At 29.2% G+C, this 16165-nt stretch overlaps 2 protein-coding genes across 6 annotated transcripts in view; one reads left to right on the top strand and one right to left on the bottom strand.

The window, feature by feature from the left end:
* Positions 1-5496, bottom strand: part of LOC145937593 (uncharacterized) — a 227773-nt gene extending 222277 nt beyond the window's left edge. The window contains exon 1 of the mRNA XM_083040737.1: positions 5399-5496. The gene's annotated coding sequence lies outside the window, so the exon portion shown is untranslated. The remainder of the gene's footprint in view (positions 1-5398) is intronic.
* Nrx-1 (neurexin 1) overlaps positions 1-16165 on the top strand; it is a 225470-nt gene that overhangs the window by 171142 nt on the left and 38163 nt on the right. For all 5 annotated transcript variants that reach the window (XM_083040738.1, XM_083040740.1, XM_083040739.1 and 2 more), the window contains one exon: positions 3432-3540. In XM_083040738.1, coding sequence (XP_082896864.1) covers positions 3432-3540 — 109 coding nt within the window. The remainder of the gene's footprint in view (positions 1-3431; positions 3541-16165) is intronic.

Consider the following 16165-nt stretch of genomic DNA (forward strand, 5'->3'; position numbering starts at 1 on the left):
TAAATTCTAAGAGAAAATTATCTCTGTATGATAACTATAGTTATCACAAAGATAAACATTTATATTTTACCTCAGAAAGTATCATCAAATGTAAAGATTTTGAAACTAATTTTGATACTTGAGAATTTTTTAAAATTAATTACTCTTTTAATTTTCTTGCACTTTTTCGATTTTATTTAACTGTCCTATAACGTCAATTTATATATATAAATATATATACATCAGATGAAAACATTGCCAGATTTTATCCCCTTTTGCATAAATGCTACGTTCTTTGTTAAGCGCTATTTAAACAAATATTATTGCAAATAAGGACGCGTTGTCGTGAAAAGGGCAAGATATTAGATTTAGCTCGGACAAATTCGATTCACTTAATGTCAACGAGCACCCGTTCAGAAGTTAAAGGACCGCGTAGTTCGCGAAGATTTACATTCCTGAGAAGCATCTTCGACGTCGCTCTAGTCGACGTAGATCGTTCCCTCGTCGTTGCGAACGACGTCATGACATTAACTTAATACGTCACTCGCAGGAACATCCGCCAAGTAAATGGCTGGCGGCTCTCGTCTCCATGTAACGAAATATTCTTTCCGACGAAAATGTTGTACATGTAAAGCGTATTCTCGACAATTGCTTTAAACATCAGATAACGCGTAATAATTTTTCATACTTTGTTATATTAACTTTTTCAACACGATACGAAAAATTCAAATTAATTATATTTATAATCTATTTAAATTAAAAAAATTTTTGTAAAGTAGGATCGAAAAAATAATAAATTTTATTGAGATGTAACATAAAAATTTCAAATATCTTTGATATAATAATTATAAGCATCAAACATTAGTTATTTGCAAACGTCTTTGTTTTCGTTAAACTTTTCATCACAGGATATTTTATCTCACAAAACTAATGAATCTGCGAAATCGTTGATCATTATAATTTTTAATAATCTATTTTTAGATTATAAGTCTATATAATATATGTGTTATTTTCACATGATCGCGACATATTTTATCTTAAATGAGTAACAAATCTTTGTGAGTTAATTAAGAATCGATAAGAATGCTGTTCTCCAAGGTCGCAAAGAGCGTTTCCGTGCTGCTCCATCGATCGTTTTCCCGGGAGCCAAATGCATTTCTGAATGCATCTTGCAACCCCCTCGTTCACGCAATCCCCGACACCATCCCTCTCTTCTGTCACCTACATTCGTACGTGGAAATACATAAGCAATTCTGCAATCGCAACGTTTCCGGTCGAATGAATAGTAAATCGTTCGATTCGATTTCGTAGCTATCTCATTAGATGATGCGTAAATACACATTTTGTCCTTCTCTCTTTCTTTCCTCGCATCAATATTTACGAATATATTTAATTCCCGCAAAAGTGTTACGTTTTAACTTTTTTTACGTCTAATAAGTAAATAAAATCATAAATATTTAAAGTACTTAAAAGATAGTAAAAGATTTTTAATTATGCATGCATCTACACATATATTATTGATCTGAAATATATGCGTGATTAATATAACAAAATTTTTATCATATTTTTAATTATAATTTCACTATTTAAGATACATCTAAGGCCCTGCGCACAATAGGAAAAATATTAGGAATAAATATTTAATATTAGGAATAAGAATTATTTAAAAATAATAAAATCGGAAAAACTCTAATATAAAAATACAAATTCAAGTATAAAAGGCTCTTATTAGCTTATTAGCCCTTATTAGTCCTTTATATCTGAATTTATATTTTTATATTAGAGTCTTTTTGAGTTTATTATTTTAAAATAATTCTTATTCCTAATATTTAATATTTATTCCTAATATTTTCTCTATTGTGCGCAGGGCCTAAAATTCCGGATATATGTATAACTCATTCTTGAATTATAAATCGTCTAAGATAAGCTTTAAGAATAATTATGGAAAGCATTAATCCGTTATGCGCGTTGCATTGTTGTCATATTAAACTCTGAGATATTGCATTAACCGGTGGTGGCAATCTGAATTAACAATCTTGGGACTTGGTCGAAGTCACTTGGAACTCTCGTACGCGCGCGAATGAGTAACCAGATGTATACGTACACGCATATAAGCGCGAATGTACAACGCGCGCGATAATTTACGGTAATGTTTCAATCTCTGTACCTACATGGACTCGTTAATTGCGCGGAATAATTAATACGATAATGTGGCAAGCTCGATGATTAGTCTACGGAAAACCGGATTTCCGCGAAGTTCCTATACGAAGTTCAATATGTTTCAACGAAAATTTCAATTGCGTTCGCTTCTAATTTTTATTGAAAAAAAATCTTCGCATCGAAGATTATTCGCGCAATTTTCGATAATTTATTTTAACTATTGCGAGAAAAAAAATCGTAAATCATAAAGATAATATTCAAGTAATTTTAATTTCGATAAATATGCAACGAAAAAAAAAAAGTGTTTTCTAATAATTTAATTTTAAACTTCGTATTCTATAAAGATTTTAAGATAAATAATGTGTAGTACTTTTTAAAATAGTTTTATAATAATTGTTAATATTTTTTTCAAAAATTATTATATTTATCAAACCATTATATTTATAATAAATAATAAGCTTTCTATCAATATTTTCACCTAAATATATTTTGTATATTACATTCTATATTATATTATATTAAAATTATGTAAAGTTAGATTTATATTTTATAAACAATTTGATTTTAATTTAAATAAAGTGTGAAATGTTCAGAAAAATAGTTTGATAAAAATAAATGTTCAATTTATCAAGTACAACATTACTAACAGAAACTTCGAGTGAAAATCGATTTTTCTTCAATAAAAATTCAATCAATTGTTTTTAAATTTATATATTGAGTACAGGAAACATGTTTAACGATTGTTTACGCAAATTGTAAGACAGCTGCAATCAGTATATTTGCAATAATAATATTCAATCCGGCAATAGCAGCGATGCATAGATGACGTTAGATGACAAACGCGTGTCAGGTGCTACACGACGCATGATATCGTATGTTGCAATGGAAACTGTGTCAGATAGTGACGAGTTGCTTGGATTTATGGGGCTTGGTCAAATGACAGACATCTCATAGAGATGGTTTATCGATAGCTTTAAAGCTATTGTGACACGTTGATGACGTTGTTATAAAATGCGATAAAATTTCGAGACCTCAATGCAAATATCGACTAATTTCATTTTCGTGTTTACACTTTTGATAAAGTAAAATTGATTTTCTTTAGAAAAAATTAAACTTTCTTTGGAAATGTATAATTACTATAAATATTTTCTTTTCAAATCAGAGTTTTCCAAGTTATTGATTTGTCATGCACGGCTTTGAACTCTTCGCTTTATATAATATTTATAGTTATTATATATGTTTATCACAGCCAACATCTTGCGATAAACTTAATCGATACTTTTCAATTTCAGTTATTGGTAGCTGGACAGGGTCTCAATGATGACATGTGGCATACACTGAGATTCTCCAGACGGTCTAATTCGCTCAAATTCCAGGTCGATGACGAAGCACCCATACGAGGTATGTATATTTAAAATTATATTATTACGTAGATAAAAATTATTATAACTGCTAAATGCTTTTTTACTTTCTTATAAAAACATTCAGCATTTATTCTTTATTCGATAGTTAGTCTTTATTCGAGATATCTTTTTTAAGTTTAACATCTTCATAGATTATTCTAAATGCTTGTATAATTAAATACCTTGTATCTACAAACCGTCTTTGTTGAAAAAATTTTAAATACGATACTTTATAAAATAATTAAATGTACCAAGCAAAACACTGAATAAACGATAATCAAGTAAAAAGGAAATTAAATAGAAAGAAAATTAAATAAAAGAAAATGCCGGTTAATTTATACACGAACTACATTATTAACTTAACGGAAATGAAATGTCATTGGACGTGTAAAGTGCAGCAAATTGTATGTCGGTACCAGATGCAAAACAGTTGATTGGTTTTGTGCAGCAGCGATGCAAGTGGCGTCATCGATCGCAAAGTATAAGGAACATTGAGGAAAAAAAAAAACAAATCTATTTCAGAATGTCACGAGAAAGAGAGAGAAAAAATATATGCCAAAAGCACATATCCATCTCTTGCATTCAAAAAATCATTATGTTAGATGTTAAGATGGAGAACGAGAAAAGTTATTAAAGTTTTGATTTTTTTATTTATTTATATCCTTAAATGTTTTTATTGTATGTGATAGTCTGAGATGACGTAGAGTCTAAGACTCACATTAGATGATTTATAATTCACGACAGACACAAATTCGAAGACAAAATTTTATTTATAATTTTATATGTCGCTAATATTATATTATAATATGCTGTATATGTCTTGATATATGTATATTTATGTGTGTATTTTATTTATTTAAATGTGTGTTTTCTATATTACACGACACACACAAAATTATAAATAATACTTCGTCTAAAATTTTATTGCAAAATAGATTTGTCTCAATCTTTTTCGAAATATTAAGAACAACAACAATAATAAATTATTTTTTTCTCTCAGAAGAATGACAAACGCCATTATGTATAAAATGACCGCAGCAGAGTAACAGCGATAAATCTATTAAATGACTCTCTTATGTGTACGTTTAGAATATCGATACTTTGCTTTTACCGTAATCAATAGACCTTTTTCCCATGCTAAAGCTTTTATACGCGGTTTAAAATTGCACCATAATTAAACCTGAATTCGTAATGTGCGTAAAAGCGAACGATGCTTCGAGAAAATTAGAACGAGGCTTCTATACTATCTTCCCGCGAAGCGATATTTATTGATTCTTTGAGAAAAAAATTCTCCATTATTTAGAAACAACAAATTCTAGTGAACGTAAAACAGAGCTAATGCTTTTACTTTTATTTGCTCCAAGAATATTGTAAAAAATTTATTTATTCTTGAAGGTAAAGTTTTTACTCTTTCACAAGTATAAGTTTTATGTTATAATATTTACAGTTAAGAGATACATAAAATTTGTAGTTTGATTATTGATATAGATAATGTGAACATTTGTTGTTAAATAGAAATATTTATTTCACACATTATATTTAAAAAGATAATTAAAAAGATTATTTAAATATAGTTTAGCTTTATATTATTATTTTTAGAACTTTAAAAGAACTATGAACAGAAAATGTGGTTTTACTTTAAAATAATTGCTTTTTTTGGTCTTTTTCGGTAAATATAATAAAGTTAAGTGTATTAATAAAATATAATAATGTATTATAAGAGTAAAACACAAAATCTTATATCACAAATGTCTTTTAAAATTGCAATAGCCATTGTTGCTATATTTTCAATATTAGTTACGTGCTACAATGCAGTTGAAGGATTAAAAATTATAAAATGTATTGTGAAAACTCACCGATCATTGTAGCTATAATAGATTGCAGTTGTAGTTGTAGATTGTATTCTGCATTGTATTCTGTATTGCAGTCTGCAGTATCCGATTGGTAGAAAAGCCTATAAAAAATATAAAAAATTTCTTAGAAAACTATACACTATGTCACACAGAATATTAGCAATCTGAAATAAATCGTAAATTTTAAGTAATGTTATTCATGATACAAATATATTATTAAAAATTTAACATGCTCACAATTGTACAGTATAAATTCTTTTGACAATATAATTCGTGAAAGTACATAAAAAAAACACGATCACGAGGTACATGATTTTAATTGAATAAAAAATAATCACAATATAATAACTGATGATAAACGAATCCACCTACCAGTGCCGGTGTTTCTTTGTCACCCACGATAGCTCTCCATCATCGTGGTGTGTGTATGTATGTATGTATGTACATACACACAGATGCGTGGAAATACGCGATTAATGACAACCGCATCTACCAAATAACGCCAACACGAGACACTCGTCAATTGATACGGCACACTTGCGATAAGTTTCGAGTAAAGAACACGACGATATTCGCCGGCCATTTGACTCGGCATTCACGACATAACATTCGCTCAATTTACGAAAGATTCGGACACTCGTGCATTTCTAACCACTACATTCTAATTAACGCGACACGCATTATCACTACACGTGACAGCTCACCTTTGTACGGCATTCTCGACATCTCGAACCGATAAATAAACCCAAAATGCCGGGACAATTAGCGGACACGACCACCGCCTCCGTTCGTTAACGACGCTCTCATCAACGGAAACGGAAAATGCGAAAATTACACGAACCGCAGCAACTTCACACCGATGCGACATCAGGGGCTAGGTGCACGTCGCTTTGCATATCGATCGTCGTGTACAGTGATCATAGCGAATATCACGATAATCCGTCCAAGTACTACACGTATATCGCGTATATTAATAAGTATGTATCGCATTTACTTAAAATCCGTGCTCTTAATACGACGTATCACTCCCGATCGCGACGAGACGCGTGTCACTCGGTTGTACGTGCATCGTAATGAGACGAGCATCCTGCGTGGCTGTGACGTATGCCCGTAGCGTCACGTGACCAAATCAAACCGGTGCGTTGCATAGTACGAGGCGTTATCAGGTATTGTCGAAAAGATTTTTACCAATGTTGTGTACTTTGTACTTGGATTCGAACATATCATCGCAATACATTCACCGTAATAGTAATGCATTATTCTCGGCAAGTACAATTTAATTCATTCTATGTTTTTAACAAGAAAAGATTGAAGTATTAAATCTCATCTGGTTATAGGTTAAACCAAAGCATTTGTAGCGTCAGGTATTATATAAATATTAAATAGAAAAATATTTAATATTCATAGAATATATAAAATTTTATTAGAATATTTCTTGAAGAATGTATATAGATACCAAGAATTGTTAGTATAGAGGAAAATAAAGAGTATTAATTAATTGTTGTTATAATATAATAAACTATATAATTCTATTTTTTAAACGCAAGTTATTAATATCTTTTTTGTACATCAGACAATATTACGTTATATTTATAGAAATATATATATATTAATAATATATATGTATATATATTCCTATAAATATAACATATTACTGTCTGATGTAAAAAAAAGATATTAATAACTTGCGTTTATAAAATAGAATTATATAAAGTTCATTATTTTATAACAACAATTAATATTATTAATTAATACTCTCTATTTTCCTCTATACTAACAATTCTTGGAATCTGTATATCCTTTAAGAAAGAAATATTTAAAAATTTTATATATTCTATAAATATTTCATCTGACACTACAAATACTTTAATTTAACCTAACCAGACGAGATTTATATATATACATATTGTTAATATTTGGCATTTAAATATTAATAGATTTATAACTGTCTTGAAATATATATTATTGTCTTATTGTGTATGATCGAAATATTGGTCATCTTAAAATAGCAATCATTTTACATAGATGCATATACATATAATAAACGTAATGTAAAAATATATAACTTTTAATTAAGCATCTATTTCTAGAAAGCATACACAAAGAGAATTTTCTTTTAGAATTTACCCTAAAGATCATGATAATTGTGGGACAATATAAAAAGAATTTTATGAGAATTTCTCTGATTAATATTTATCACAATAAAAAATAGTAATATCTATCACAATAAAATATAAAATATGTTTGATTAATTTTACTAAAAAAATTTATTAAAAGTATGGTAAAATTAATCAAACATATTTTTAAAATTCTTTCCATACCATATTGTCCCACGATTATGATGATTTTCAGGGTAAATTCTAAGAGAAAATTTTATAGTTTTTATTTTCACTTATTTTAATATAACAGCTAAAATTGAGTTACCTAGCAAACATAGTTTTGCTATCTTTACAAAAGGAAACTCGATTCATAAGTTTAAAAAATATATAATTCAAAAGAAATATGATTAATAAGAAATAATTATGTATAAATTAATTTTGCGATTGACAAATTAGAGAAAAAAGGTTATTATATAAAAAGATGTGCTAAGATTTTTTTTAATAATAAATCCTATATGGTGTATTTTATACATTTATTTAAGTTTCGAGGAGAGAAATTTTCTTCTCGTAATGTTTTTCGTGATGCAGGAGCGTTTTGCACGTCGCATCGATTGTATCGGTTAAAGGGTCCTTATACATCGTATACATGTGCACGTTCGAACTTCTCGCAAGGTGAGAGACCGCGCAAGGGAACAATATCATATTTCAAAATCCCTATTTAGCATAAATATCTGGCCGTGGCTTCGGAAAATTTCGCGATGAAAGTCGAAGTAAGAGAGAAGTTAAGTAGAAATACATAGAGATAACAGAGGAAGGCGGAAAAATATTGGGAAATTAAGACAAAAATAGAGACCCACGTTTGAAACAGTGCTTCATGTTCTTATAAATATCATTAATTATCGAGTAACACATTATACAGCAATGTTGAATGCAGAAAAAGGTGTCGATATTAATTAGAATACATATAACTAAAAAAATGTTTGCTTTTAAGGATTTTATAAAATTTTTACTCAAATATTAAAATGATTTCAATATATATATATATATATATATATATATATATATATATATTATTGTCTCTTTGCTGTTTCACTCAAGAATGAACATGAAGAACTTTTAATCATGTATACACAAGCAAAAATTTTGAATATTTTTATATACTTGACGAATACTTTTTATTTTCTTTTTTAGAAAAATTATTTAATTTATTATTTTAATAAAAACATTAACACTTACTCAGTTATTTAATTTTTTTCAGACATAAAACATTAATTAATATAAATTTCATTTAGTTCTTCTCTTTTCTTCTTCGTCTTTTATTCGTCTTTTATTTGTCTTTTATTCATCTTTTATTACTTTCATAGCATTCACATGAAAATAATCACTCGCAAAAACATCATTAGGCGTTAATTGTGCGATATTTTGCATTACACTTCCAACGTAGATCGCGCACGACACGCGTTTTATTATAATATCTTGTAATGAGAATCGAACACATAAATTGCATCGACTGCACACTACGATGCATAAAACTACGATTTTCTTAACGTTCGAAATTCAGGCATCATCCGACGTAGCGAGATCAAACAACAAATAAAACATGATATAGAATCGAATTATTCTATACTTGTATCGTTTTTCTTTTTCTTCCGGTTATTTCCGGTATCGGATGGCAAAATAAGGACTTATCTATACAAATGATAATTCAATCTAATTTGTGATTAGTATATTTCTCCGCGCTTCTCTCCAATCTCATAAATCTAGGCAAATTATAATCAAGCGAAAATTTCGAAATCTCAACGCAAAATATATCCAAGTATTATTAAAGAAACAATTACCCATAAATATTATATAACATATATAAAACAATTATTTATCAAATTATTATTTTTTTATTTCTAAATCACACAAAGTTATTTACTTCGATAAATAACCGCACATGTTTGCAAATCATTAATTGTTAATCATAATAATTGCACGAAATTATCGTGTTTCTCGAAGAATAATAACGCTGTCTTCCGACTCGAGCTTCGCCACGCAAATAACAACAAATAAAGTCACTATTGATGCGCTGTACACCGTCAAGATCGTATATCGTGTGACAGTTAATTTGTTATTGCTGTGGAATATTTAACACACTATAAAATATATTCATAATGAAATATTTCATTGCTCTTGAATTTCGCAATAAATTATTAAATTAATTATTAAATTAATTATTAATTATGAATATTGTTAATGTGTGTACCACAATTATTTAATTAATTAATAATTATTAAACGGTTAATGTATCACAACTTTTCTTTGCTTGAATCACTCGATACTGTAATTTGTATATTACTATGTATATTCTCTCAATTTGAAAATGATTGGCAAATTACATTTAAATTAGCGAAAATTTCAAAGGGCAGTGCGAGATATATTGAAGTTTATGCATCATAAATAGCAAAAAAAAATTATTGAAAATTATAATAAAACAATAATTTATAATTCCTATCCTTTATCGCTTTGATTTCTACTTTAAATGTATAAATCTTCTGAAGTATCTATTATGATAAAAACCATATGTTTACGAATCCTCAATCGAGTTAATTAATTACACCGGTTGATAATCTCTAATTACTCGTAAGAATGATCACTTCGTAATATTTGGCTCGTGTCATTGGCTTATTGGTTTAAAATGTTTCAATGACAAAACTAAATAATAACAAAAATACAGTTTAAAAATTTTTAATATTATTTTAAATAAAAACTTATAATATAGTCTTGTATTATTTTATTTAGACAATTCATTCTCAGGCAATTTACTCTCTTTCGAAAAGGAATAAGTATTTTAAATAATAGCAGCGTGTATGTATGGCAACCTCATAAAAAATAAAAATTTGCAAGTGATCATATATTCCAAGGGCTATTATTTCGTACCTCATAGAAAGATAAGCAAACAACAATAGATGCGAATGCCGATCTTAATTATCTCGTGGTAAAGTTATGACGTTTTCGAAATTGGAAAATAGAAATATTCGATGAGAATCGAATGTATATGTATTTTCGATAGAAAAGCGGAGGGTAAGCGGAAAGAACAATGAAGAGGGGTAGATAGGTAGGTAGGTAGATAGAGAGAGAGAAATACAGAGAGAGGGTAAGGATTAACTGCATCGCACGACCAAATTGCCCCGAGGGTATAAATACAAGTGTATACGAGGCCGAGGGTGGATTTCGCTATGGAGAGAATTCTACCTTCCGATAATCAATTTCCACATCGAGATTTATCAGTCGGTAGATTCACCGCGGCGCAGCGGATCATTCGGTCTACCAAGATTTATGCGAGCACCCCGTACGACGCGGCTGTAGCCTCGTATAGGAACGACGCTCTCGCGCGGAAAATAATTTTCCGCCCTCCCTCGATCATCGCGCGCCGCGAGATATCAAATGTTGTTATTTGTCGAAGCGACGAGTCGGGAAAATTGGCGAACATTTTCGAACTAAATGGCCTCATCGTTCTCAGTTATTGTTGTTAACGATGATTAAAAAGAGTCATCGGTTATAACAGATGGATAAATCTTTCTGTCGTTTTGGAAAACAGAAAGATACATGGAGATAATTACTGTAAAATCTTGTGTGCTATATAGTAACTTTTTTGTTGTTCTTTAAAGTGAGAGATCTATAGTTTTAAATCATATCAAAAATATAAGTAAGCTTAATAAAAAGATTGATGCATCAAATTTTATTATCGTTAAGAAATAATTTTGAGTCTAAATAGAAACTAATAAATCTTAATCAAATCAATAGTAAATATAAAAATTTTGGTTTAAAGCTCGAGTAGTGTAAAATAACAATACAATCCATTAACAAGGCCAATTAAAACGAGCAACCATAATCTAAAATTATTTAATTGTTAAATCATTGGTAAAATACATACAAACATTTTGACTTATACTAAGTCTTCTTCAGTAAACTATCTTAATTTAAAATCAACTGATTTGAAACATTGAAGAATTAAAAATCAAGCACGAAGCAAGAAACGCAAATGTATAAATTAAATAATTTTAGATTATGGTTGCTCGTTTTAATTGGCCTTGTTAATGGATTGTATTGTTAGAAACTAATAATATAGATAAATTATACAATTCTGATTCTTCTCTGAAGAGATAAGTTTTTGATATCAAAAAGTTGCCAATTAATTGAAACAATAAAAATAAAAATAAAAAGATAGTAATTTTATTTTCGAGTAGAAATTTTTTAAGTTTTTATAAGATAAAACTTGTTTCAAAAATGTGTTATTTTCTTGAAATCTGTGGATTTTGAAATCTGTGGATAGTATCGTAGATAAATAAAATATCTTTTAAAATATTTAATTTTCGGTTATTTCAATTTAATACTTTTACATGCAAAATGTTGAATGGAATCAATTATTTAAAATGTGCAGAATGTTGAATGGAATCACTGTATTCAAAATGTATGATTTGATTTTAAAAATGAGAGGAGAATTGCTCCCTTTCGTAGTCCGGTAGCAGTACTCCATGTATACCACAAAAATTCTAATAAATTTTAAAACGACAAAAAAATTTGTTCCTAATATAATCTCCGAGAAAATAATTTGTAACATACAACACTTTACATAAGGTATTCTATATAAATGTACGAAGTATTGCTATATACTTATTATAAGTTTTACTTTTAAAAAATTACATGACATCTTCAGATGATTCGGCAAGCGAAAAGTTAAATAATTGCTTAGCCGTTCCATTGATTTGAATAATTAATGAAAATCGTCAAAAAAGTTTTGCAAGATCGACAAGCGGGAGAGTATACGTCACAAAAATTAAAAATTTTTTCAGCAATTTTTTACGCAAGTTTTGAGAACCTTCTCGTCGCACTTGCCTCATAAATTGTATAAATGGGAGAAATGTTGGTGAATTAGAAACTGCGATGTAGCATGTTGCAAAATATAAGTTTTCTTAAACTGAAAACTTGAGACACATGTTATGGCTTATCCAACACTTTAAATGAGCAATATTACAAAACTTAGAAAGATTGATGTCATTCTATGAAATATTCAAATACGTAGATTATTCAAATATATTTTGTACTTTTCATACTTATAAATATACATATATATATACACACACACACACACACACACACACACACACACACACACACACACACACACACACACACACACTAGCGGATCCTGACGTCGATAAGGAGGGGGGGGGGGGGGGTTTGCAAAATTATTTTATTTAATATTTTTGGTTTCATGATTAGCTTCTATTTCAGGATCAACGACGTCGATAGCTCTTTAATGTTTGTTTTTCTTTATTTATATTTTTTAGACAAACTCAGCAAAACTGTTTCTTTTAATTTGCAAGGGGGTTTTACCCCCCCCCCCCCTTCTAGGATCCGCCAGTGTGTATATATATATATATATATTATATATAGATATAAAGAATTTCTCGCCTAATTATTTTCATGCAACGAAATTATCTCATTATTTCGTCCTATGTCTGACTTAATCTATACTTAACTCCTTGAATGCGTAATGAGTATAATTTACAATGTATCTTATACTTTTATATATATAATATATATATATATATAAAAAATATATATATAAAAGTATAAGATACACTGTAAATTATACTTATTACACATTCAAGGAGTTAAGTATAGATTAAGTCAGACATAGGACGAAATAATGAGATAATTTCGTTGTACGAAAATAATTAGGCGAAATTCTTTATATCTATATAATATATATTATATAGATATAATATATATTATATAGATATAAAGAATTTCACCTAATTATTTTCGTGCAATGAAAATATCTCATCATTTCGTCCTATGTCTGACTTAATCTACACTTAACTCCTTGAATGCATAATGAGTATAATTTACAGTGTATCTTATACTTATATATATATACACTAGCGGATCCTGACGTCGATAGCTCTTTAATGTTTGTTTTTCTTTATTTATATTTTTTAAACAAATTCAGCAAAACTGTTTCTTTTAATTTGCAGGGGGGGGGGGTTAACCCCAAAACTCCCCCCCCCCCCCAGGATCCGCCAGTGTATATATATATATATATTTAAAATTTTTTAAATACGTATATCTGCGTATTTTTATTTTTCGAATAATTAATGTTTTATTTATTATTTTAGAATTTAGGATTTGTATAATCAATTTAAAATTAATTTTTCCTTAACACAAAGTCTCTTTTTGAATGAAAAATGTTTCTTAAATTTGTTGTAAAGAATAAAAAATAAAGAGCTTTTCAGGAATTAAGATTTATAGAAAAAGATTGAAAATTAAGCCTTATTTTTTATTAAATTTCAAACGAAAAAAGTTGGATAAATACATTATCAAGTATCAGTATACAATTACATTTTGCAAATATCGTATTCGATTAATTTTAAGGAAGAATAATAAAAAATTTGTACAGTCATATCCGCAAAATCTCTTTAAAATTAATGTCACTACTATATATGTTTCGATTTTGATAGAGCATCTTTTGAAAGCTCGCGCTTCCTCTATCAGGCACAAGTTCCCGCGGGTGCTCTCGATTCTCTGCAATCAAAAATTCAAAATGCATCGTGCAACTCGCTTTTGCATTCCGTTGACGACTTTTTGAATCAAGCTGCTCTTATGAATGCTAATCGGCAATTTTTCAAAGTTACGGTTGTTACTGTCAGTAACACATGCCAGTGTATCAGTCATGAAAAATATATTAACGAGCATATTTTGTTTGTGATAAAAATATTTTAAGTAATAAAGCTGTGAAAAATGAGAAACAAAGCGCTTCACAAAAGCGCAATCGAATTATAAAATATAATAAATAAGATATAATATAATGATAGTGATAAAAAAATAATTAATAAAGTTTAACAACAACTCTATATAAAAAGACATTTTACAAAGACGGCATATAACTTTCTAAGAAATTATTTTCTTTGCATATACATATATATGTATATATCGTTTTAGTTGTCTTAATAATTCTTAGAAAATAATTAAATCAGTAATCGAAAAAAAGAGAAAAATAACTTTTTTTAAATGTATTATAAAATTTAAATATGAAGAATTTCTTTGTTGTACAATAGATTTATTCAAGAAAAAGATCTTAAAAAATAAAATCAATAGTTTATGACATATTTCCGCGAAAGAGGCATTTTATTGGAATAAATTACAAATAATTCAATAGCAATTTGATGAGAAATTTTACTCTATTCTTTCATGTCACGTTTTATGTCGAGATAACTTATTTTTTATTTAAGTCAATGCCCCATTGAGAATAATCTCATTAATTTTCCAATTTCTCAGAATCGATTTTCTTGAAAATAAAGTCTTGCATAATAAAAACTTATTTTATATCTTCAATTACTTCTATTCGAGTAAAATTATGTTTAAATGTGTTACGAATATAATAAATGACGCTACAGATATATTTGAAAATAAAAAAATACATTGTTTCTTCTATTATATATTTCCACTTTCTGAGAATAACCGAATAATCAATACTTGAAGAAGCACGTGTTATTTCCGAACGTTGCTCTCGGAATAGAGAATTTTCTCGGCTCGCACGGTCTAAGACCGTCAATTTTTCTCTGTTTACGCCGATCCGCCGACCGTATTATTTACGAGCGGTAGATACGAGTCGGTGCCATCGATTTTCTCGACATCCAACGGACGGATTACAAATCGCGGGCATGCAAATGCGCTTTTTATCATGCCGACTCCTCGAAATGCTCTTCACGCCGCCGGCGGCTGGCGCAACGAGAAAATGCATCCAAAATCGGCGATGGGGTCGACATTCAGCGGCATTCGCGGCACTCTATCGCAAAGCGATGCGTTTCAAGTATAAAGTAAATTATAGCTCACGCGCGATTCCATCAGAGGTAAATACTTTTTGCAGAAATTCTCTCGAGACCGTCACGCGCAAGTCCTCGTTTAACAAATGATGGACACACTATAAAGAAAATATCGAAGATTTCAATATGCTCTCTTTGCGTGATATATTGGCATTTTAATATCAATATTATCTTTTTGATATTACACCTCTCTTTTCAAATTGATATCGACATTGTGTCGTGTTGATAGATCATTAAAGCCATCGTTCGTATAAATAAAAATATGTAAATTATAAATTATATACATATGTATATAATTTAATACGTATATATAATATGTATATATATGTATATATGTATATAGAACAATATAAGATAATTATACATAGCAACACACATAATAATTCTATTGGGATGAAACACTAACGCAGTCGAGAATATCTCAGGATATTTTATTAATATCGATAAATAGTGCACGCGCACTCTGAGCTTACCAATCAACCCGGCTCCAATCTATAAAACAACCTCCATAGCCGACCACAGTAGCCGTCATGAAACAGCCACCCTCAAAGCTGTCTGCCAAATCACCCTATTAAACTGACGGCGAGTGCCGGCAATATTGAGTTAGGTGGCAATAGCCTAAATTGCAGTAGTCCTTTACTTCGGTGCAATCGATCGCGCTGGGACAACGATAATTACTGCACAGCAAGGCATATGCGGTTTCTGTCTTGAACCCAGCATAGTTCAAGTCTCATTTAATTATTAAAATCGTGAACTTGCACAAAATTATATTTAATAAATATTATATTTTCACAAAT

This window comes from Prenolepis imparis, unplaced genomic scaffold (genome assembly GCF_030444845.1).
Source record: "Prenolepis imparis isolate NDT839.2.m4 unplaced genomic scaffold, iyPreImpa1.0 SCAF_6, whole genome shotgun sequence".
Classification (NCBI taxonomy): domain Eukaryota; kingdom Metazoa; phylum Arthropoda; class Insecta; order Hymenoptera; family Formicidae; genus Prenolepis; species Prenolepis imparis.